This window comes from Mytilus californianus, unplaced genomic scaffold, assembly GCF_021869535.1.
Source record: "Mytilus californianus isolate M0D057914Y unplaced genomic scaffold, xbMytCali1.0.p SCAF_10, whole genome shotgun sequence".
NCBI lineage: Eukaryota > Metazoa > Mollusca > Bivalvia > Mytilida > Mytilidae > Mytilus > Mytilus californianus.
The window spans coordinates 78,617,880-78,645,407 of record NW_026262582.1 but is presented as its reverse complement, the minus strand read 5'-3'; the positions used below and the strand labels follow the sequence as shown (position 1 = coordinate 78,645,407).

General features: G+C 33.1%; 1 protein-coding gene across 1 annotated transcript; it reads left to right on the top strand.

Annotated features, from left to right (window-relative positions):
- Nucleotides 1-2,165: 2,165 nt before the first annotated feature.
- Nucleotides 2,166-17,532, top strand: LOC127718600 (ribonuclease Y-like). The gene is made up of 5 exons (XM_052224674.1): nucleotides 2,166-2,202; nucleotides 11,294-11,535; nucleotides 14,666-15,254; nucleotides 15,848-15,907; nucleotides 17,400-17,532. The coding sequence occupies exons 3-5, from the start codon at nucleotides 14,729-14,731 to the stop codon at nucleotides 17,492-17,494; spliced, it is 681 nt and encodes a 226-aa protein (XP_052080634.1). The 5' UTR covers nucleotides 2,166-2,202; nucleotides 11,294-11,535; nucleotides 14,666-14,728; the 3' UTR covers nucleotides 17,495-17,532.
- Nucleotides 17,533-27,528: the final 9,996 nt, after the last annotated feature.

Sequence of the window (27,528 nt, the reverse complement as noted above, 5' to 3'; positions counted from 1 at the left end):
TCCCACCAGATAATATTATTTCAGAATTGGTTGGAACGGTTTCAGTTAACACTACTCTTGCTATCTTGTTTTAACACCTTTCTCTCGGTGTAACATTCTATCCACTTGCCTTCTACCTGTATTCCCTTCTTGGAGTTTATTGTATTGTCTAGTTCATCTACAATATCACACCCAAGAAGAATACTATCCCCTATAGGTGCAATATACATTTCCCAAATAAAGTATTGGTTCCCAAGTTTAACATTCATGGTCGTTTATCCATGGGTCTCCGTGTTTTTCCCTGCTTCAGCTTCTACTAGCTTTCTGGTCGCTTTCTTTAATAGTGGTCTTTTTTCCTCTGGAATCCCAAAATACAGACTGCTATTTAGAACTGTTACTTTCGCTCCTGTATCCAAAACAGCTTTGGTCACCTGCCCATTAATACTTATGGGGAACTTTTATCGTTGCTGACCTCACTCTGTCTATCTGGATATCACCACTCGATTGCCCTCTGCTGTCGACATTCTCCTTTTTCACAATAGGAGTCAATACAGCAGTTGAGGTACTTTGTCCTGACGTCAACTCAGACATTACCTCTACAATCTTTGTTTCCTTCACTGTAGTCAAAGTACTTAAACCATTTTGAAGTTGTTCTTTGTTTCCTATCTGTATCCCTGAATCCAACCGCTGCCACCAATTGAAGCGCCAAACGATACTATAAATGGCTGGCAGATATTATGTAAATATCAATTATTAAAGTCACAGTATTAAACTGTTTTGAAAGTCCAAACTTTAGAAAACTAGAAACAAGATTTTGTTTAAATAAATAAAAAGCAGCTTTATTAAAAGCTAATATCTTTAATAATAGTTATTAATTGTTATAAATACATTACAATATATGTGAAATAACTTGCAGTGTGTGCCAAAATACCTGAATAATAAAATACTGTTGACTGTCAAAAATCAGTTGTTCTCTATGGGCTATAATTTGAAACTCACTATATTTTCTCAAAACGTTTGAAGGATCAAGTTAATCAATACACCTAAAAAAAGTACATGTGTACACACATGTGAAAGTAAACAAAAATGACCTTCAAGTTGACAAGTATGATTTTGGATAATTCTAACATTATAAAAGGATAAATATGGATAAAATAGGATGCATCAATAACTTCTGAATAAGGTAATTATGTTGTAACTATAGAAAATCATTCCGCATAACAAGCAAGTGTACAAAAGTGAAAATATGTATGACTTAGTTTCGCGGAAAATATACGCCGGGAAATACGAATGAAAAGAAATGAATGAAGGTTATTATTAAAAGAATACTGTATATAATCGTGGCACAACATCAAGTTAGATGATTTTTTTTTCGTTCAGAAGTTGTGTAGTTTTTTATTCTTATTTTTCATAGAGAATGACATCTCATCTCATTTTCATGCAATAACTCATTAACCGTTCAAGAATGCTTTTCACATTTATTATGCTGTTACTGATAACAAAATTGTTCCATTTTGACAATTTTCACTTTTGACGTTTACAATTTATGTTTCTTGGTTGATTGAAAATGACATTGCAAGTCGTTTCTTTTTAATAAGCTAAGGATTGTCCAATGAATGTTTTTGTCAGATAGGTTATTATTGATAACAAAATTGAGACCAGTTAAGTTAGATATTGACAATTTGTCTTTTGTCATTCAGGAATTTTTCATTAATATACAATGACACTGATGAATATACGTTTTATAAAAACCTGGTTTGCTGTCATTATTACAGCATCTGGTTTTTTATTGTGTTGACCATCAATTTTGCATTCAAGTGAAACCAAACTGTTCCTTATATTGTGTTGCCCTTTAATTATGCCATCAACTGTAACCTAACTCTTCCTTTTATTGTCCTTTACCCTAACCTTAATGTACATAGCCTTATATAAACTTGACATAAGCTGTCATTTCTAATTGTAATTTCTTCTGAAATTTTAGATTTTCCATAATGAATAGCACGGTTTCAAAAGAGGAGGAGAACTTTCTTCGTATTGTGTATCTTAACTTCAGAGTAGCCACTGGAGCATTAACAAGATTTTTTAATAAACTTCATCCGAACCTATCAGGTGATTTGAATATACCAGGGAACAAGGCAATATTGCAGCAGCTGTATTATCCCCCTCCTGGGAGGAAACGAGTTATCTTCCAAGGACAATGGAATATTCTGTATCCTCCACCAGGTAAGGTTTTCGGAGGAAACGAGCTCTTTATCTCTGGGTTACAATCAGGGTCTGAACATTCTTATTGGCTAGAAACACGATGACAAAAAATCGGAATGTTCCTGATATTAACAGTAAAATTCAATACATGTATGAACATGACAAGACCTCGAGCATGCTGAATTAAATTAGTTTTCCTTTTTCGTGCGTGTGTTTGTCTTGACATTGCCATTGATTTCAATTTTATGAAAAAACTCAATATTTATATCAATGCAGGTGTATGATAGACTGGGTTATTTTTTAAAGAAAGCATTAAGCTTATCACTTTTCTATCCGGCTGAAACTTTTTCATTTATACAAGTCTTTCTTTAGATCGGGCCAGAAAAGCCTTCCATGGTAGAAAACCAGTTTATTGTCGAAGACAATGCACAATTATGAATCCTCCTCAATAATCTTAGATAAACAGTCACATGGTTAACCCCCATATTAGTTCACGTATAATATTCCACTTACCTGGTTCCAAAATTATAAGCTATGTCTCACTACCTTTGCAAATGAGTAGTGGAATAGCTATTGTTAAAAACATGACATTCAACATCCACGAATTCCCATCAATTAAATGTCATTAACATAATGATTATTTATTTATGTAAGAGTAATAATACTCTATCGGCTATTCGCCTTTATTTATATAATAAAATTTAGAACTGCTTACATCGTTTGTATAAAAGTGACACCTTACATCCACGCATTCCAACATCAATTTGAATTCCAATAGCAAAAAATCTTATTCAGAAGACTCCGTATACATACTATTAGTATTTTATTGTAATTATATTACAAAATAATGATCATATGATGCTAGTATTACTAGACTTGCAATTGCTTTACATCAATCCTACACTAATTTAGTGTTTCGGCGGCTAAGTATTTATATTTGTATTGTGGTAATATTTATAATAAAGTTTGATTCTATAAATTTTTTCCCATATATATATATATTGGGCCCGCTCTTCAGGGATTTCCAATAAATGGGTTTAATTTTTTATTTTAGTGGAAGTTAGCAGATCTGCTGAATTCTTATGTCTTTTATATGCTAATATTGGCTTGTTCTTAAAAATCTCTCTGCAATCCGTATCGTGATTCAAAAGGTGCCAGTGTTTGAGTATCTCCTTTTTAATCTTCCTAATACAAGGATTATATTTTGTTCTCAAAACAAGTGGAATATCATTTGCATTTCCACGTATTGATTTATTCAATAAATCTTTTCTATCAATTTGTAATGCTTCATTTACAGATTGCATTATCTCAGCTTCTTTATAACCTCTTGCCATCAAATTCAATGTCAACTGTGAAAGTGCATGTTGTAAATCATTATCATTGTTAGTATTTCTAATGTAACGAATGACCACTCCTTTGATGAAACCTGAAAACACGTGTGGATTATGGCAGATTCCCCTATGGAGATATAAGAATGTATTTGTAGGCTTGAAATAAATTTTCGTATCTAATATTTTATTACACTGAAATCGTGAACCTTGTATATTTGAAGGTCAAGACACATTATTTCTTTTTCTGATATTTCGTAAGTGAATTTCAAATATTTATGATGACTATTTGCACCTCAAACAATTCTGTCAATTGACTATGATTTCCATCAAAAACTATAATGCCATCATCCATATATCTTCCGATGTAGAATAAACTTAAATTTAGACATTATGTCGGTTAGAATTTGATACATTAATATGTTGCAAACTTGTGGGGAAGGAATAGCTCCAATAACTGCACCTATTTGCTGTTTCAATAGGATATTATTGATTTCTAAAACATTGTTTCGCAGTATTGATTCAAAGAGATAAATCAAATCATCTGTAGGAAAAGATTTAATTTTGAATTGATATTTGTCAAAGTTATCAAAGGCTTTTCTTACTGCAGGCAATATTTCATCAATAGGACAATTTGTAAACATTTGACTTATAACGAAGCTACATAGTAGACATTCAGAAGGTGGCCTCAAATTCTCCAATTTTAGAATGAGGTGCGTAGTGTCCTTTAAATATGTAGTATGGGATTGCACAAGAGATGCAAGCTGACTGTCAACTATTCGTCCAATGGTTTCAGTGACAGTCCCAATTTTTGATATAATTGGTCTACCAGGGGGAATCATTTCTCAAATAGAATCAAACCTGTTATTTGTTATTTTATTGTGCATTTTAGGAAGGACATGCATATGCCCTGGTCCGTAATTTTGTTGATTGCTCTTTATTAGATACTCAAATGTGGTTTTGTCTAGAGCACTCCGTCTATGCATACCTATAATGTAAGTATTGAGATTGTATCTAAGGTTTGCAAAGTCGAAGGATGGCAATGTTATATAGTGTGGCGAATCAAGTTGGCGATATGCTTCAGATAAATAATTTAATTTATCGATTATCACAACATTGTTGCTCTTGTCAGATTTTTTAAGGATAATTGATTTGTCATTTTATAAAGACGAAATGCTACGTACACTAGTCAAGTTATCTCTAAAATCTCGAACTTGCAGTGAGGATAATTAAAATTTGATTTGATCTATATAATTTTCAAGCGTATTACAGCAAAATTGTGGTTTGTGGTATGTTCTCAATCTGAAAGGATGGATTGTGTCATTAGTGTTGTGGTATAAATATCGACATCTCATTTTCCTGCACATTTCATTAAATTCTTTTATTAATTCAGATTTTGCCATTTTATTTGATGGTGTAGGAATAAATTTTAATCCTTATGATAAAAGGAGATATTCTGCATCGCTCAAACGTCTTTTAGATAATATTATCAAATGTTTTTAGCCTGTGTTAAGTTAAAGATACGCTTTCAATGTTGCATAGCAGCTTTGATATTCAATCGGCGTTTGTTTTTGTTATCTTTACTACGATTATTAAAGCGTCGTTTAGCCATAATAAAGCGTGCTGATCTATCAATTGATAAAATTATCTATATTTTGCCTTTACACGTGCAAGCTCGAAAAATTAGATTATTAGGGCGTGTTTAAGATTGGTTAAAGCATTGTCAGAAAATAAGATTGATGTGTGACATACCTGTTTATTACTGAATAGGATCCAGAGATATCAAATATTGTAAACAAAATAAGAGTTGTATTAATAAAATATAATTCTTAATTAAATTGTTCAAATCCATTCAATGTCACATAATAACAGCTCAATAGGGCTTGTGTTTCCTCTCTGCTTTACGTGTATTATTCCTTTTGTCATGCTTATGATTGTCACTTCTCTTTCTGCTTCTAATGTCAGTTTGAAACTCAAGCAGTGTCTTTTGTTGCGCGTCCTTCATTTCAAGGAACCGTTTGTTCAATTCAGTGCGTGCATGGCTTGCACTTACACTAGCCACACCTATTATATCCCTGGCGTCTGCCATAATGCTCTTCATTTTATTGTTAATTGCATCCAGTTTGGTGTCAAGGAATTCAATAGATTTCTTTAACATTGATTGTTTAATCTCATACTGTTTATCGTCCCATTTTTTCTGCAGCTCATTGTAAATTGCTTTGTCTTTAAGGTCCGATCTGCACGATAAAGTTATTCTACAGAAGGGCGGAATAATGTCATTGTTAAGTAGATCATAGGCCATACCTTCTCTTGCTTTTGCAGCTGCTAGTCTGGTATCCATGTTTTTACGTTAATCTTTTACTGCTGATGATATTACGCAAGCGAAATCATCGCTGGTTTTCTCTTCTTCTCTCTTGTTAAGCACCTCAACGTTAGGTTTAATTTCTAAGACATTCAGAGAGAAGTCCAACACGTCATCGTCAAATGCATTTTTTTCAAACGCTTGGGTTGAGCTGACAGGGCCCTTCTCTGATAAAGACAATTTGCTCATTTTCTTGAGGAATGTTTCAGTCTGATACATCCAATTGTTTAAGCAACAGTGATGAGATGAGAAAGGCTACAATAAACTTGACCAACAAGGGATTTGAAGGGAGTGACAAATATTGCCGAATTTCCTCCGCCAGAACAATAAATCTATCAATGAATCAAGTAAGCAATTGGTTTTCTTTGTCTATTTATTTTCATATTGTACCAAGACAATAATTTAGAGGTTAAACTTTTGTATATGGATTAGTTCTGGGTGATCAACACCTCATTTTTCAAGAATGATGCTTCTTGAAGTTGTAATTGGTGAAAATCCGGATCAATCAAAATCGTAAAAAGGGATAATATTGATAATTTTATCAATTGATAGATCAGCACGCTTTATTATGGCTAAACGACGCTTTAATAATCGTAGTAAAGATAACAAACACAAACGCCGATTGAATAACAAAGTTGCTATGCAACATTGAAAGCGTATCTATAACTTAACACAGGCTAAAAACATGTGATAAATTTATCTCAAAGACGTTTGAGCGATGCAGAATTTCTCCTTTTATCAAAAGGAGAAAATGTATTCCTAAACCTTCAAATAAAATGGCAAAATCTGAATTAATGAAAGATTTTAATGAAATGTGCAGGAAAATGAGATGTCGATATTTATACCACAACACTTATGACACAATCCATCCTTTCAGATTGGGAACATACCACAAACCACAATTTTGATGTAATACGCTTGACAATTATATTGATCAAACCAAACTTTAATTATCCTCACTGCAAGTTCGAGATTTTAGAGATAACGTGACTAGTGCCGAGAGACGTAGCATTTCATCTTTATATAATGACAAATCAATTATCAATAAAAAAATCTGACAAGAGCAACAATGTTGTGATGATCGATAAAATAAATTATTTATCTGAAGCATATCGCCAACTTGATTTGCCACACTATCTAAAATTGCTATCCTTCGACTTTTCAAAACTCAGATACAATCTTAATAATTACATTATAGGTATGCATAGAGGGGGTGCTCTAGACAAAACCACATTTGATTATTTAATAAAGAGCAATCAACAAAATTACGGACCAGGGCATATGCCTGTCCTTCCAGAAATGCACAAGATAGATCCAATGGTTCTAAATAGAATAACAAATAGCAGGTTTGATTCTATTGAAGTAACGGACCTCATTCTAAAATTAAAGAATTTGAGACCCCCTTCTGAATGTGTACTCTGTAGCTTCGATATAAGTCAAATGTTTACAAATTCTCCTATTGATGAAATATTGCCTGCAGTAAGAAAAGCCTTTGATAACTTTGACAAATCACAGTTCAAAATTAAATCTTAACCTACAGATGATTCGAATTATCTCCTTGGATCAATACTGCGAAACAATGTTTTTGAATTCAATAATATCCTATGGAAACAACAAATAGGTGCAGCTATTGGAGCTATTCCTTCCCCACAAGTTTGCAACATATTGATGTATCAAATTCTAACCGACATAATGTCTAAATTTAAGTTTATTCTACATCGGAAGATATATGGATGATGGCAATATAGTTTTTGATGGAAATCATAGTCAATTGACAGAATTGTTTGAGGTGCAAATAGTCATCATAAATATTTGAAATTCACTTACGAAATATCAGAAAAAGAAATAATGTGTCTTGACCTTCAAATATACAAGGTTCACGATTTCAGTGTAATAAAATATTAGATACGAAAATTTATTTCAAGCCTACAAATACATTCTTATATCTCCATAGGGGAATCTGCCATAATCCACACGTGTTTTCAGGTTTCATCAAAGGAGTGGTCATTCGTTACATTAGAAATACTAACAATGATAATGATTTACAACATGCACTTTCACAGTTGACATTGAATTTGATGGCAAGAGGTTATAAAGAAGCTGAGATAATGCAATCTGTAAATGAAGCATTACAAATTGATAGAAAAGATTTATTGAATAAATCAATACGTGGAAATGCAAATGTTATTCCACTTGTTTAGACAACAAAATATAATCCTTGTATTAGGAGGATTAAAAAGGCGATACTCAAACACTTGCACCTTTTGAATCACGACACGGATTGCAGAGACATTTTTAAGAACAAGCCAATATTAGCATATAAAAGACATAAGAATTTAGCAGATCTGCTAACTTCCACTCAAAAAAGAAATTAAACCCATTTATTGGAAATCCCTGAAGAGGCGGGCCAAGAAATATATGGGAAAAAATTTATAGAATCAAATTTATTATAAAAATTACCACAATACAAATATAAATACTTAGCCGCCGAAACACTAAATTAGTGTAGGATTGATGTAAAGCAATTGCAAGTCTAGGATTATTAGCATCATATGATCATTACTTTGTAATATAATTACATTAAAATACTAATACTATGTATACAAAGTCTTCTGAATAAGATTTTTTGCTATTGGAGTTCAGATTGATGTTGGAATGCGTGGATGTTAGGTGTCACTTTTATACAAACGATGTAAGCAGTTCAAAATTTTATTATATAAATAAGGGCGAATAGCCCATAGAGTATTATTACTCTTACACTTACATGAATAAATAATCATTATATTAATGACATTTAATTGATGGGAATTCGTGGATGTTGAATGTCATGTTTTTAACAGTTTTTTTTTAATATCGTGTCAATTATTTATTAAACGGAAATTTACGAAAAATTGAAAAACAATACAATATATGCCTTGTATATAACATGCAAAAAAGATCATCAATTAAATGGTTTTTACGTGTTATACCACTAGGACAGTGGACATAATAGTTAAATACCAACCGATGCTCAACCTATGATCAGATATATCTTAATACCACAAAGTTCAAAAACAAAAACAAAAATGATATACTATGGTTGTCAATCAGTGTCTATGATACTTTTATACATTATGAATATGAATACGGATTCCTCCATGATATGACGAATGTCGCTTTTAATTCTTAAAAATTAGTGATTGTCGAAAATTAATATTTGAGACATGTCACTGTACTTTAATATTACATTAGCGATGACAGAGACATATTCAATACTACATGTATATATGTGTTTGGCGATGACAAGCGATTGACGTGGTTTCTACCTTCATATAATTTGTTATCTTAACTTGTATGTCTTTATGTTTCCAACCACTGAATACAAAAAACTTATTTGTTACAATCAGTAACACAATTACCGAACTCGAAGGTAAATTCAAAAAGGGGAAGTCTATAAAAACTGACAAAATCAAACGTTAATAAGCATGAGAGGAACTGGCAAACAACTCTCATATTCTTGACGTGATACAGGCATTTTCCGACAAAACTGATGGATTAAATCTGGTTTTTAAACTAGCTAAACCTTCCACTTCTATGCCAGTGGTTTATAGTGCCGTTATATTGACGGAATTTGGTGAACAACCCAAACAAACAAAATAAGTTAATCTGACAATAATTGAGACCCAGCAGCCAAAACTGTAAACATACATCATAAAAATACAACATAACTGAATTAAACATTCAAACAAGTAAATAAATCTAACAAAGACGTCAACAAAAAATGCAGTTGATAGAAAATTGACAACGACGCCGATCAAAATGTTATTAGATCGAACTTGTCTTCAACAACTATTAATATATGCGTTTTGTATGCCTGACATGTATTTTTCATCGTTATTTAATTTATTTGATTTGTATTTATAGCTCATTATTTGCAATGGAACTTTTAAAAGAAATTTTTACAATACCCATAGTTTTCTCAAGCATTTTTGAACCTTTTCGCCATTTTCTGTTATGTCAGCTCTTTACCGTTTGTATTCGGTGGCACAAAAAAAAATACTAATTAGTTAGTTATTTTCCTGATAGAGCAACACTACTGACCTGTTCAGCATTCTGTATAAGAAGAAGAACAGACAAATATAAACCGTACGTAGATATCAAAATTGATGATTTTGAAAGATAGTTCTGTATTAACGACTGAAAGAGAAAATGCTGGCACTCTTATCGCGTAGTCATTGTGTACTAAGCTATTGTTTTCATTTATAATATGATACAATCATTCTGAGTTACCAATTTTACTGATTTATGATACCGACATATAATTTCAAAGTACAAATATGACATGTATTGATTAATACGAGCAAACATTATTGTTAAATAAAACATCCTGAACCATCATAACTACTAACTCCTTTTTTTAATATTTTTTTTTTCTAATTATAAAATGTTTATAAATGTTCAATTAAGAATGGACATGTTTTAGACATAGTAAAATATCTGTACCTTATCCCGGTCTCGTTAAAATAAGTATTATACAGTTCATTATCAAGGTTAATATGAACACATAATATACAATTTACAAAATAGTTAAGTTTTGTTTTGTTACAACATATAAGAAAGAACACTGATTGATATTGTATATTCGGAGTAGGTTTCTTGAATGAAAAAAAACGAAAAACAAAAAACAAAACAAAACACACAAATAAAATTTAAAATTCCTCAGACCTAATGCTTTCTTTATTATAAGCATTCATATAAATGACCAGAAAATGTCTATGTAAGATTTTGATGTGGAATTTTTTTTTCTGTAAACAACATAAATTAGTACTTAAATTACAAGAATTTGAAATGTTCTTTGTGGTTACTACAATAAGTATCCAGCGACTGTTCAAGAAGTTATTGGTATGAAAAATCTACAAAAACAAATAGCTCACCGTATGACATATATGGTCTTGGCATAAGGTGTCATCAGTTCCGAATTGTCCGATTATTTTTACCAGGAGATTTACAAAAATAGACTTGATTTCCATTGATATTACTTATTTCTATAACAGTGGACTACAATTGCACTAGCTAGTAAAACCCCAAAAGAGGGCGCTTAAAATTACTAAAGGGAACAGTCACGTGGTGATACTTTAATATCGGATACAATGTTACAATAGAGACGACAGATATCAACGATACATTAAAAACGAAGACAAACAAGCAATGCGAGGCAAACAAAACCAAAAGACAATTTACAGTTAAAACACTGACATATTCAATAAATTGTCATTTATAGTGGTTAATTATTTATATATATTTTTTATTACAGTCTCAATGACAGTTACCTCAACAAATTTAGACCCGACTATATGTATGGTTATGTGCGTTTTTTTGAAAATTGCTCCATTATTCGCGTAACATTGTATAATTAGTTCGATATAATATATTTCTGTTACAGGATCACCAGCAGTAACTTCAGCAGATTTAGACCTGACATTAATTGTTTGTCTACTGCGCAACATACCTCCAGTGTTGGCTGCACCTGTGAATGGATTTGACAATTTACCTTCTCTCCATGACATAAGCGACGGAGCAAACATTGCACGCTTGAAATATTATAAAAACTTTCTTGTGTCACATTCGAAAGATGGTACATTATCTAATCCAGACTTTGTTAGAATATGGATTGAATTAGAACAGGTATTTATATTTGTCTGCTGTTAAAAACAAAGGAGAAGGTATTGACGAGCTTTTATATCTCTCTTGGTTATTATTTGGTGAAGTCATCATGTTCTGTTGCCATATCGTATTGCTATTTCAAAGACTTTCCATAAGCACGAGATATTACCATGGACAGAAGTTATTTTTTGTTTTGCCTATTCATTTTCCAATATATTCCTTATACCATTATTTTCCTTTCATGCATTGAAACAAAACCCACTTCCATATTGACAGCTTAATTGGCAGGCTAGACAAAGTGATTTATCGTACCTCCTATACATTTCTAGGAATATGATTTGTTGAAAGCAAGCGCGTGGAAACCGTGTATATTTCATATGGGGTTAGTAGGCGGGCCTTATTTCAATACACGGTTAGTAGTGGTGTTACGTCTCTTTGTAAAAACAACATGGTGTTGAGGAAACATCAAAAAGGTTTCAACAGACGAAGAAATTGAGTATGAACGATTGAAATAAATTCATCAAACACATTTAAAGCTAATAAGTTGTTATTGTTGACATTTGTTTTGGGAAGTAGGTTCGTAATACTAAGTAATAAAAACGTAATCACTTTGATATGCCACTAGTCTAAATACCACACGTTAAGATAGTTGGTAAGATAAATACGTTAGATAGTGTCCTAGTGACCTAATAATTTCGCTTTTATCCCATATGGAATTTACTGACCCAATATATATCGTATTAGGTCACTATCACACTATGTAACTAATAATATTGCGTTCAATTGAACACTCAGTGATCTCGTTGCAATTGTAAGGGGAAATAATTGCTTTTATCCTAGCTACTTTTTTATGCTGTTGACAGCAACAATTTTACACTTATTTCACATACTGGTGGTAAAGTTTATTCTGGGTCTTGGGGAATTTTTATGAAAACTTAATTTGTGTTTGCAAGAGTTGTGAACAGGGAAGATATCCTGGTTCAAGTTCCTAATTTCAAGGCTCTTACTGGAAAACAAAGTTTGTGCTTAATACCAAGAAACAACAGAGATTGTTTTCATTAGTGAGAATAAAAAAGTAACAAGAAATATAGAGATATACTTTAAAGATGTATCCTCTAGGCAGTTCTTAGCAAATCTAATGTAACAGTTGTGATTTGTCAATGTTCAGTTATGCTTATTTTAATTTTTCCTAGAACACAAAACAGAGTCTCAAATTTTGTAAGCTGTTTCGCCTGTGAAACATGTCTCCAATTATGAGAGATAGGGATGATAAACCGTGAAACACTACGGCAACAACTTTTTGAAAACTGTATTTCGTATAAGAAATATTTTCAAGTTCAACCTGTTTAATTCCTTGTCCTCAGTTTATGGATGCGTTATACGAATTGTATTGTTTAAGTACATTACTCAGATACTTTAAGAATAGGTGAACTGTATTTTGCATAATTGGTAGATATGCATGTTTATCTGTTATAATTCATCTGACCTTGACCTCATTCTCGTGATTTTTTGATGGTCAACTGAAATTGTGTGGTAAAGTCCATTTTCAAGTGACCGTGAGGACTAGGTCATATATATTTGGGTTTATGGAATGAATGCTAAGTGAACATAACATGGCAGGTTGAATTTGACGTTGATCTCAGTTTATGGTTCATTGGTCAATATTAATGTTTCATAAATTAGTTCCTTTTATATGCAGAGACTACTAGCACTGGTCACCTTTATTTGATGGATATAATGAGTGTAAGGTGTTAGTTTGCTAGCTACTGATTTGTTGTATCGTGACCTCAATTTTATGTCCATTAGCTGATATGAAGACATTGTCTTGTCTGTGACAAAAGATCTAGAATACGAGATATAGGGATACTAATCTGACCTGAATGGGTTTTTTTATTCTGTATACCGATGCCTTATGTCGTGAATGTTCTGTCTTTCGTGTGTCCATTTTCTTTGAGATCATTTTCAGGATTAAGAGACTGCTGTAAAACAAAACATCAATGTTTTTATCGATTGATTTTTTGGGATAATTGAGAGTATTAAGAACACAATATTTGGTATAAGCAATCCTCATAAGTTCTTCCAGTCACTGTGCATCTAATGACATTTGCCTATGTTCATGTATCAATGATAAAGTTTGAAGTTTCGTCATGTCATCTTTCTCTCAAAAACTAAAAGTAATAGATCAACAATATTTGAAATAGTTGTAAAATATGCATGACTATTAAACAGGTGTTATCTGACCTTGACTCCATTTTTATGTAACTATTTATCTTAAAGAAATATTAATATGAAATCAATACTAATCAGTAATGCAGTGGATTTGGCATTTGACCTTATGCCATTATTTTGCATCCGTCGTCGTTGTTACTTTTTTTTAATCTTATTTTTTAATATTAAACACATTTCTACAAAACTGGAGCTGTGAAATTCAATGCTATCTAGTATAAGTTTAATGCTTTTATTCCTGTTAGTCAATCAAAATGGCCGTCATGGCCAAAAAAGAACAGAAGGATACTATATATAGAAATAAGAAGATGTGGTATGAGTGCTAATTAGACAACTCTCCATCTCAGTCAGAAATTGTAAAAAGTGAATAATTGTAGGTCTTTGTACGGCCTTCAACACGGAGCCTTGACTCACACCGCACAGTAAGCTATTAAGGGCACAAAATGAGTAGTGTAAGACAATTCAAACAGGAAAACCAATGGTCTAATCTATATAAATAAACATGAAAACGAGAAACATTTATGAACCACGTCAACAAACGACAACCACCTAACGATATCCTGACTAAGGACAGGTGAATACAAATGTATGCATTAATTGTCTTATGTATTGAAAACCATGATAGATAAGAACAAATTTGTCGGGGCAGAAATGTTCATGATCTGGCTACATTGTCACTGATTTAATGTCTCTTAAAGTGGCTTATTGGACGAATTCTTCAAAGTTTTTGCTCTAAAATCTACAAAAACATAAAAAACCATTACAGAGTGACCTTGTTCATTAGCATTGTTTAGTCAGGTTTCGTGTTGAAATCAAGTTTCTTAAAACTAAAAACAAATAGGCACATGGACATAAACAGTGAGTCATGTTTGACACTTGTGTATTTCATGCTGTAATTCAGTTCTAAATCGTTCTTATTTTTCAGGCCATCACAGGTATTGATAATTCACAAGTAACTGTTGTAAATTTAAAAGATGCAGAAACAAAAATGCTGGATAGCTCAGTGGCACAACTGCTGTCAATTCAAATACAACTCGACACAAAAGTTTCTAATTTGCAAGATGAGTTGGAACAAATTTCTATACATATTGAGAAAGATGTTCAAGAAAAGAAGGAACTAAAAATGATAGCAGATGATCTTGATGAAAGAAAGACAATAAAGCGAGAAAATCTAGAATTAGACGTTAAAGAATGTGAAGAAAATGTAGATAGGGTATATGCACGACAGAATACCATGGAAGAACAAATGAATGAAAGAACGGAAATAATTGGAGAAAAACTAGACAAATTATATAATTTACAACAGCTTCTTGCTTCACAAATTACTAGAATTGAAACCATTGTCAAAGAAAGCGAGAAGGAAAAAGAAACCTTGGTAAATGATGTGCAGTCATTGTGCAGTCAGATTCAAGATAATATCAGCAAAACTAAGGAAAGAATAGACGCACTTGAGACAAAATCAGAAATTCTTCAGGAAGTGCAGAAAGACGTAGACATCCTTAAAATAAAATCAGGTATATAAGTATGATTTCAACGAAATTCACTTATAATAATGGGGTCTGTTGAAATATCCAGGTACTCCATATTAGTTTCTACACATACACAATGCATATGACAATAAAAAAACAATCAACTTGACAAACAGTCAAATAAATGCATAACGTTGCTGTGTTTTTGCGATGGTTTTGGATTTCTTTTTGTTTAACGCTGGTATCTATGATGAGTTTATTATGGTCATTACATAGCTATAGTACTTCTTTGGGTTGAGAAAGAACTTCATTTCTGAACATGAATAGTGGATAAAAAGTAAAATAAGTACAAGTTCGTTATAAGAATAGAAAAAGGCAACAATAGTTTGCTTATTTTTAATTCTCGTAAATTGATAAGAAAAAAACAAATCATGGTAAGACATATAAACTGAGGATGGACTCCAAAAGGCGCAGAACTGGGTGCGTTTACAAGTAAGCGACTCCTGCAATGCTTGTCTCACCAGTCGAGCGAAATTATACTTAAAACAAACTTCATTTCGACAGTCGATTTTATTTGGATGAAACATTTAAAATCACTTAGGCTGTGTAACATTGTTGATTAACTTTAAATATTTCAGAATGCATAGAGGCAGAAATAAAAAAACAAGATGAAGATCATATTCCAAAGAATATTCGAGGTTTGATCATTTTAATGTTATCTAGTCTTGATTGTTAGAAAAACTCCATTGATACCAAGATGTTAATGATAGTCTTGTTATGTCAAGTAGTTAATTAATCAAAAAATAGCCGACTTTCAGTTTTATATCCCAGACGCGAGTTTTATCTACATGTAACCCATATTGTATATATTAGACTCACCAATCAATCTGCTCAAATACGAAGTTGTAGAGCATTCAAAACCAAAACTATGACATGCAATTGAAAAACGTGCCGGACTATTTCCTTGCGATTCATACGATAGTCTGATTAGACCGTTGGTTTTCCTGTTCGAATTATTTTACACTAGTCATTTTGGGGCCCTTTGTAGCTTGCTGTACTGTGTGTGCCAAGGCTTCGTGTTGAAGGCCGTAATTTGACCTATAATTGTTTACTGTTTTACACATTGTGACTTGTATGGATAGTTGTCTCATTGGCACTCATACCAAATCTTCTTATTCAAATTTCCAATACGCTAATATTTTGACACTTTTTTGGGATAAGTTCTTGACATAACTGCTAAATCATATATACGACTGAATACATTTTTTTAGATATGTCATACTCAATTGAACAACAAACATAATTTTCTTTTTTTTTCTCTTAGTAACCATATACATTGAAATGTTTCCGCATATTCTAATCCTTTTTACAAAACAAAATTAAACATAAAAAGCCTAAGTAGTTGTCATTGCAACCACGATATTTTATGTGGAACACGATACATTTTGATATATCTCAAATGCAAGAACATTTTTACAAAGTGTGAACCAATTCTGTGACATGTCATCACCATTTTGATGATTACCAAGAATTACTCTTAAAAACTTCCCTTGTTAATAAAATTTAGTAATCATGTAATAAAATATTATGTTTCATAATTTCATTTAGAATATTTTGTTGTATAATTTGAATAAGTTGGTGATTCATGCAACATGTACAATTAGTGTCTCCTCCATGACAATAAACATATAACTCAAATGTTGATACTAGTCTGATATTCAGGATGGCTGTCACTGTTGGACACAGTTTAACATAGAACACTTTGGAAAAAATCAACTGAATTATTGTGTCAGAAAACAGTGTCAAACATTCAAACAAACTATCCACACTGATATATGTCCACACTTGTATAATTTGAATGATTAATTCATATGGTGGTAAAATTTAACAATCAGGGTATTGCGTTGTTATAGCCAAACATTGAGAATAAAAGGATAAAAAAGCAAATATTAATCTTAATCAATAATTCAGGCAATCCAGTGTGACTATAACCAATGCCAAATATAAAATGTATCTGAATTTCAATGACCAGGAACATTTAAACTTTTAAGTGAAAAAAAATAAAAAGAAGTTGAATCCAAGATATCCTTTTTCGCATAACTTTGATGGAACCGTGTTTCGCTTTTCGCTTTTTTGTTTTTAGAAATAAAAAAATAAAAAAAACACACCTCTGTTTCAATCTATTTTTAGATTCTATTATTGTTACTAGTAGAGGGGATATGTGTATTGATGACCTCGTTATCAGATGGACAAACTTACCAACACGTGCATCCTATGTATTTTAATCAGCTATTATTTATTGTTTTCGAACCATATTCGAAAATCTATTTAATATTCTTATATCAACAAGTAATTGACATGGATATACGTTTCTTTGAAATAGTGATTGGATATTGTTTATTTGATTAAATAATGATTATCTCCTCAATTATCTCATGTCCAAGTGTGTGCCATGGGTAACGCCCAGGTAAACAAAGACCTTCGCCATATGATCCAGAACTTTCGAAACTGGAATTAAACTAGACTTCGTGCAGAGCTGAGAACAAAGAACATTAAATGCCTAATTAACGCTAGGAGAATGGCGTATTGGCTTTAGTTCGATTTTTAAAACCTTCGAGTGTCGATAACATAATCTGCGGCCATGACAGCATGTTAGAAGTTACATCACAAATGACAAGTGCGCAATCCCACAATGCACCGCAAAAATGTAAACAATAACACATTATGGGGATATAGAACGGCAATTTAGTAGACTTAGCGTGTAAACTTTCGTCCAATGTTTAAATCTACGGCTTTGAATAGTAAAATAACTGTTTTGTCAAACAATATTCCAAAAATGACAGTATCATTACAAGTTTGCCCATACTCTTAAGACCGCCAGTTTTGGGTCGACCAGTTTTAACTACTTTTGTCGGCGGCAGTCAACAATTCCAAACACTACTCCTGCTACATCAGTACTAATCACAACTCCCAGCTCTACAGGCAACTATTCGATTGTGTCGGCTCTTCAACGCTTCAGGCACTGTCTGTGAATAAGCATGTTCCTACCGCCCAGGCTCGGGAAGTCAGTGATCGTGATACAAGATGATACATACGAACCTGTTACGGTTATTCTGCAGAATCACTGCCTTTGGTGGAAACTTTTCGCCTCAACGTAGACAAAATATTACAGCAGCAACCCTATGACTTTATTTAACCAAAGAACATATATTTACTTTATTCAATGGAGAAGCCTCCTTTTTTACCGAGCGGAATTAGTAAATCACTTAAGTATGAGGTCAACTCCGTACCAGAAGAAGAATAAGAAGAGGTCGTCATACGGTAATCATCAGTAGACAGGTGTGAATTCAGTAGTTCAAGATATAGTCGTTGCAACTATATATAAATTCCGCAAGTCCTTCCAAGCACGATCATCACTTGTCCAACAGCACCGTCGGCACTCTTAGATCATACATAACACATTGGGGTTTACCATAGGATATACATATATACGTCTGCACTTCTTAAGGATATGCAACTGAATAAATTGTATTGGTGGAAACTTTGCCTTTGTTAAGTATAAGTATTATTTATGTATTTAAATGTGTTTGGATCTCCCCAGTTCGTTTGTTCTCTTAGAAAAGATTACAGGAAAGTAATCTTTATTTAATGTCGGGTTGCTTATATACAATAACAAGGAACATGAGCTCTTAAAAACGACTGCTATGATAAACAAAACATGCATCTTCTTATATCTATGTAATAACAGCAGATACATAGTATAAGTAATAATATGTATTTATATGTATTATATTTCAGCACATAGTAGCACACAGTATTTATATCTCTATTCTAGATTGCTCTAAACCTGCCGGCATCTCCCCAGGTGGACATTTCATACAGAAAAGTAATAAATATGTATTATATTTCCGGTCGTTCATTCTCTTTATATATATTGCACTACGTCATTCATTCTATTTATATATATTGCACTACACCTGCTGGATCGCCACAGGTCATTCATTCTCTTTATATATATATTGCACTACACCTGCTGGATTGCCACAGGTCGTTCATTCTCTTTTTATATATTGCACTACGTCATTCAGTCTCTTTATATATATTGCACTACACCTGCTAGATCGCCACATGTCATTCATTCTCTTTTTATATATATTGCACTACACTTGCGGGATCGCCCCAGGTCATTCATTCTCTTTATATATATTGCACCACACCTGCTGGATCGCCACAGGTCGTTCATTCTCTTAATATATTGCACTACGTCATTCATTCTCTTTATGATTATTGCACTACACCTGCGGGATCGCCCTAGGTCATTCATTCTCTTTATTTATATTGCACTACACCTGATGCATTGCCACAGGTCATTCATTCTCTTTATATATATTGCACTACACCTGCTGGATCGCCACAGGTCGTTCATTCTCTTTATATATATTGCACTACGTCATTCATTCTCTTTATATATATTGCACTACACCTGCTGGATCGCCACTGGTCGTTCATTCTCTTTGTATATATTACACTACGTAATTCATTCTTTTATATAAATTGCACTACACCTGCTGGATCGCCACAGGTCATTCATTCTCTTTATATATATTGCACTACAACTGCGTGATCGCCCCAGGTCATCCATTCTCCTTATATATATTGCACTACACTTGCTGGATCGCCACAGGTCGTTCATTCTCTTTATATATATTGCACTACATCATTCATTCTCTTTATGTATATTGCACTACACCTTCGGGATCGGCCCAGGTCGTTCATTCTCTTTATATATATTGCACTACACCTGCTGGATCGCCACAGGTCGTTCATTCTCTTTATATATATTGCACTACACCTGCTGGATCGCCACAGGTCGTTCAGTCTCTTTATATGTATTGCACTACGTCATTCATTCTCTCTTTATATATATTGCACTACACCTGCTGGATCGCCACAAGTCATTCATTCTCTTTATATATATTTCACTACATTTGCGGGATCGCCCCAGGTCATTCATTCTCCATATATATATTGCACTACACCTACTGGATCGCCACAGGTCGTTCATTTTCTTTATATATATTGCACTACGTCATTCATTCTCTTTATATATATTGCACTACACCTGAGATCTCCACTTATATCTCTCTGGAGTATTGTAGGACTGCTGGGACTTCCCAGGTCGTTTTTTCTTTTCTTTTGTTTACAGTAAAAATACAGATACAGGTACAGATACAGATACAAATATAATAACCTATCGTATTTGGATGCAGACTTCAGAACTATATAGCACCGGAATATAAAGGAAAGTAATACCTTGATTCCTGTCATCATAGTATTAATGTGTTAAAACGACAGTCACGCTACTATGAACTTTTGTTAAGCATTAAGCGCAACAAACTTGTATCAAATCTACAAGTTTGTATCATTTCTGAATATGGGCATACATGGTTCCATGAACTGTCTTCCTACTATCAGAGAGAACCATTTGATATAATAACACACTGAAAGAACCAAAAAGAATTGCAATTATATATAGCTATGATTTGATATCATTATTTGCTTGTCATAATAACTACACCACATCAGGGATCGACCGATTACCTTTTTTTTCATGGAAAAGATAAAGCAACTTACATGAAGGCTTCTATGAACAGGCCAACATTACATCAGCCTTATTACAGTGTGTGTACAACTTGTTATCAACAGGAGTTTTCCCCACGTTTCATAGATAATGTTACACTGTGCATTTTAACAGCTTTCGTTGGTGCCCTTTTGATGTAAAATATTCACTTCTGGAATTAGGGATGCAATTTAAATTGCCTAGTGATCAGTGATGTTGATACCAGTGTAGAACTTTACTTTTTGTAAAAAAGAATAGAATACCAAAGACTGATTCTTTTAGAACAGGAGTGAATGTTACAATTAAAGAACAGTTTTGAACCAGTTGTGACCATGAATAAGTAAAAAAAAAAAAGGAAAAAAAAAACTTTTAGAATGGGAGTCGTATAACTTTTTCCTCCATTCTTTGAAGTGACTTTAATGCAAGGCGTTTATTAATTATTTTGACAACTTAGTTATGCCTTGTTTATAACATAAGCAGTTTCGATGTCATTCTTGAGACATGGTCCAAAAAGATGTTTGTGTTTAAGATACAGCAGGACTGATAAGAAGTTTATCTGTAAAGATCATGATAAATGTATCTTTGAGTCTTTGTCATAGTTTTCATATAACTTGTTTATATTTTTATATGGCATTATTTCTTGGGGGCTTTCACTCATTCATCATTATGAATTCATTCATTTGGCCTTTGTAATTCAAAGTGTATTATACTCCCCCAATTCAATAATACATCAGATGGGTTAATTCCTGACAGGTCGGTAATTTCTCTAGTCAAGTAGCTCACACCTGCCGGGATCGCCCCAGGTCACATTTCATACAGTTAAGTTTGCTGCAGGGATCTCCCCATCATAGTTATGTATTTATGTTAAACTTTTTTGTACAAGTATTTACATAACTTGACCATTAGACATTTTCAATTTGCATGTATTTTATTAGGTTTAAAAAATTTAAAAGTTAAATTTTTAAATGAATGAGTAGCCCCAAGAAAGCCAATAATGTAACATTTTAAGTTATAGAAATGTTTATTGTTATGTAATGGTATTTAATTTAGATAATGATGTTTAGAATTATGTTATATAATAAAAATTTTCACTAAAAATGTGTTGTGTATAAACTGAAAGTGTGTACCCACTGTCAATTTACATTATGGTTTATCTATTTTTTTCGTTTCTGCTAATTACCGGGAAAAAACATAAGTTAGAGTGATGATTGTACAGTGTATATACTTCTTGACAGGAATTCACTGACCATAGCATTACTTGGATCATTGATCATTGCTAAATTTTGATAATTATTCAATACCTCGAGTCAAATTAGTAATACATTTAATAGATCAATACATGTTGTAATCATAGTAAAGTGTAAAAGAGAAAGTCCATATAATAAAGTTGTACTTGACTAAGCCCTCTTTTTTCATTGTTAATCATTCATCACCATCGTGTTGATGGTAAGATCAGTTCTGAAGTATTCTCATCTGATCAGTTCATTTCATTGTAAGGTATGCATGACATAGATATCATTTTAATTGATGTTTTTTTTTTTATCAATGTGTCTGTGATTAACATAAACATAAGGAGATGTGGTATGGTTGCTACTGAGAAAACTATCCTTCAGAGTTCAAATAAAGAACATAAAAGTAATTAGAGGTCACGGTAAGGTCTTCAACAATGAGAAGATCTCATACCATATATTAAATATGTATCTGAACGCTCAACCCTCCCCTTATCTTGGACAGGGTTGTTACAGCACTACATAGGAACATCCTGTAAAAATCCGATGCAAAAATCTTAACTCAGTAAATGAGGGACGAAAGATACCAGAGGGACAGTCAAACTCATAGATCGAAAACAAACTGACAACGCCATGGCCAAAAATAAAAAGACAAATAGACAAATAATAGTACAGATGACACAACATAGAAAACTAAAGACTAAGCAACACGAACCCCACCAAAAACTGGGGGTGATCTCAGGTGCTCCGGAAGGAAAAGCAGGTCCTGCTCCACATGTGGCACCCGTCGTGTTCCTTGTGTTATTACATATCCGGTAAATAGTCTAATTCGGTAGGTCACATTCGTGAAAAGGGAAGGGTATTGTAGTTACGACATAAGGAACAAATCCGATATCATCTGCGAAACGGTTATTCCATAACGGTCAGCCAACTCGTGATGGCTTCCGTAAAATTTACGAAGTGATGATTTCAACTTAACCATTTGGAACTCTTGGTTTAATAGCTTCCATGTGAGCAGCAATCCTCTATCAAGGAAATCATGATAGGAAATACAAGCCCGGGAATATCATAACAATTGGGAGATATATACTCCGTATGCAGGGCTGCTGGTATGTTGTTACATAGAAATGGAAAGTTCAGAATTGGGTAGCTGAAATCATCTCTTTTGTCGTAAAGTTTTGTTTTCAACCGACCCTCACTGTCAATTTCTAGATGTAAGTCAAGATATGAGGCAGACGTAACTGTATCTGTAGTATCCTTTATCTCTAGTTCGATGAGATAGATTCGTTCAACATAGTCACCAAATTTTGTATTATTTAGTGAGAGAACATCATCTATATAGCGGAACGTAAAGTTAAAGGATATTGCTAACTTCTTATCTTTCTTCCTAAGAAGTTCCATTGGAATTCCGACAGTCTGTTGAAAAGCACGTCCTCCAAACGTAACAAATATGTTGTCAATTAAGAAATCAAACATCTTGATAATGTCAGTTTCAGAGAATTTTTTGTTTGAATCAGAGTGATTCTTTACAAAGTAGGATTTATCCCGGTATAAATCGGTACGAAGCACAAATAAACCAACTAACATCAAAATTAAGTCAGTTTTTCTATTCTTACAGGCCGGCTATCGTAGAAACAAATATAATGTTTAAGGAAGGGATGAATCATTCTTTGTGAAAAAACAAAAACAAACTTGATTGAAATGAAAGATACTCTGAAACTGACATTAGCAAGATTATTGACAGTTTTCTTTAAAACTTAGTTGTTACGTTTGGGTGATGTGTTTTAAACGAGCAATCAGCTTTCTCGTGGGCATTGTGCCCGTCTTCTAAATAGTCTAAATTTGGTAACATCGAACTTGAACTTAAAAAAAAAAATTTCATAGATACAGAACAGTCTGTATCATATCTTGACTTACATTTAGAAACTGACGATAAGGGTTGGTTGAGAAGAAATCTTTACTACAACGGAGATGTTCTCAGCTTCCCAATTGTGAACTCTCGTTCTTGCTGTTCCTGTAGTATATACCTCCCAGTTGATTCTATTCCAGAGCTTGTGTTTCCTATCATTTTTTTTAAGAACAAGGGTTGCTGCTTTCATGGAAGCTATTGAACTAAAGGTTCAAAGTGGTTAAGTTGTTCCTTGGAAGGTTTGCCGGACACCCTCACGAGTTGGTTGACATTGATGAAATGTCTGTTTGACACATGGCCGCTGATAAGTTACATCTGTCGTAACCTCAATTCCGACCTATTTTCCTCACTAGTAACATCCCTGAATCTATACTTGCAAGATCAACACAACGGGTGTCATAAGTATAGAAGGAACTGCTTACCCTTCCGGAACACCTGAGGTTCATGTTGCTCAAGCTTTAGTTTTCGATGTAGTGTTTTGTGGATTTGTTCGTTTTTTTTTTTCGTAAGTTTTAGTTCATTGTCATGTCCATGTCGGTTTCTCTACGGCTATTAGTGTTGACTGTCCCCTTGGCATTTTCCGCTTCTTTTTTTTTTCATGGTTGATTTGTCAATATTTTGGGACTAGCGCAGTTTGTCAGTTTGTAAATTTAGACACTATTAAGAAACTAAGGATACAACTCCTTCAGACAAAGCTGACCTTAAAAGAACTTATTTGTTATCTAAAGGTCCTTTTTGGTCAAACAGTTCTGGAAATGTTTCGTTGTTTATCTTTAGCTTTCAAATATTCGATTTTGAGCGTTCCTGATCAATTTTGATCCAAAAAAGCGCTTCGGAGGCATGAAAGTGTTGTTTTCATTTTTGTATTATTGCGAGTAATTACATTTGCCAATGCAAAACTAAAAAAAAGGTGTCTCTTTTTACATTTTTTAATATAAACCAATTAGTCAGTAACGCATCAACTAACAGACACTTAGATAACATTCAAGTTTTCAACAACAAGACATTACCTGTCTGACATGGTTCATAAGAACTCAGCTTTCACTGGTCGTTGATTAATTTTTTATTACAGTGATAAATTAGTATCTTCGTTTGCTTTAGTAACATGCTAATATGGGGACGATCATTTGATATTCAAAAGGGGGGAGGGGGTGAAGAATGTGTTGACATTGTAGGAACAGCACATCAATAATATTGCCCAAAATTGGATGATGTAAAAATACTGTCTGATTGGCATGTCTGTATGATACATGTAATAAAATTGACCTAGCAATTCTTGGTTCATTTATCTACTTAAAGTTAAAAGTTTGGATATGTTCTAATTGTCGGAACTACAATCCAGTCCCCTTTCACCCGAGTATGACATATCGAATTATTTTTGTTTTTGTTTTTAGAGGTATAGAGGAAGGGTTGAGATCTCACAAAACATGTTTAACCCTGCCGCATTTTTGCACCTGTCCCAAGTCAGGAACCTCTTGCCTTTGTTAAATGTGGATGTTTTTTTTTAATTTTGCTTCATTTATATCTTTCGAAGTTTAGTGTGACGTCCATTTTCACTGAACTAGTACACATTTTTGTTTAGGGGCCAGCTGAAGACCGCCTCCAGGTGCGGAATTTTCTTGCTGTGTTGGAGACCCATTGGTATCCTTTGGCTGTTTTCTCCTCTTTGGTCGGGTTGTTGTTTCTTTTACACATTCCCCGTTTCCATTCTCAATTTTATTAAAATCGAATGGAGCAGATTCTGCTTACCCTTCCGGAGCAACTGAGATCACTCCCAGTATGTGGTTGGGTTCTTGTTGCTCAGTCTTTGGTTTTTCAATGTTGTGTTTTGTGTACTGTTTGTCTGTTTGTCTTCTTCTTTTTTAGTCATAGCCTTGTCAATTTATTTTCGACTTATGAGTTTGAATGTCCCTTTGGTATCCTTCGCCTCTCATTGGCTTTGTTTTTCTTATTCTAAGCAGACGCAAATAGTTAAATTTTACCTTCGACTTTGATGTAGTCCACCTTCACACATTTTTCATAGTTGAGTTATATTTCATGCAATGGAATGTTTTATCGACATGATTTATTTCAATCTTATTTCAAAATCAAAATAAAATATTTTAATTACCTGAAAGTTTAATACTAGGTTATCTTATATATATAGTCTGACAAATAGCGTAAAGACATAGCCAGTTAATGTAAATGGTATTTTTAACGACCATTTTGTAAATGAACAAATTCCTGGATATTTTGATAATACTGAACTCCCTCTTATTTGTTATATTTACAAGAAATCTACCCGGAAATTTGTGTTTAATTATAGCCAAGTCTGTAAAGATGTAAATATCAGTGAAAATACACCTACGTCATGTCATTGTAGTAATTCCGAATACACTTATGGCCCCATTTCCCATGTTATAACAGGAGTCCTTAACATCGTTCGCGACCGAGAGTTAAAATCATTCCTCAATAAATATCGTTCCCCGTCAATTATTAATTGGAATGAGTGTCGTAATATCATCCACGACTCACTTCGTGCTTACTGTTTGAAATGGATAACACGGGAAAAAGCTGACAAAAAATCTTTGGACTCTTTTTTTAATTCAGTAATGAAGATAGTTGATATACGTATACAACATTTTAAAGAACATTTTACTCTTAACAACAACCATAAAAATCCTATTTCTTGTATCAAACATAAACTAAAAGAACTAGCCAAGGAATTTGTTTTTGTCCCTGCTGATAAAGCTGCTAATAATATCATTATAGTTTGACGTAAATTTTACATTGAGGTTCTGCAAAAGGAAATCACCAATTCACCATCATTCCAACTGACTTCATTTTCAGAAAACAATATCTGTAACAAACATAAACTATTAGCTACTTCTTTACAAGCAGAACCAAATACAATGAAAGTCCCGACTATGTACTGGCTTCCGAAGCTACACAAATCACCTTACAAATATAGATTTATTTCGTCTTCAAGTCATTTTTCCACTACTAAATTGTCTATTCTACTTACTAGTACACTTGGTACAATCAAAAACCTGATAATAAATTGTTCAAATAAGGCCTTTGAAAATAGTGGAATTAATTACTTTTCGAGTGTCAAAAACTCGCTGGAAGTACTTGATAAATTGCATGCATATATTGGTGATTTTAAATCTGTTCAAAGTTTTGATTTCTCTACCCTGTATACCACTTTGCCTCATATTCTTATTTAGAAAAAATTCACACACCTAATTAAATGGGCATTTAAAAAGTCGGAATGCGAATACATATGTTCAAACTCTTTTATGTCATTTTTTAGTAGCAACAAACAAAAGAACTATGTCAATTGGACATGCTTTGATACTATATCTGCCCTTGAATTTTTACTTGATAACATTTTTGTTCGCTTTGGAGATTCCGTATATCGTCAAGTTATCGGAATTCCAATGGGGACTAACTGTACACCACTTATTGCGGACCTATTTTTGTATTGTTATGAGTTACAATTCATGACTAAAATCAGCAAAGACCCATCGAAACAACATCTTATACAAAAATTTAACAATACTTTTAGATATTTGGATGATA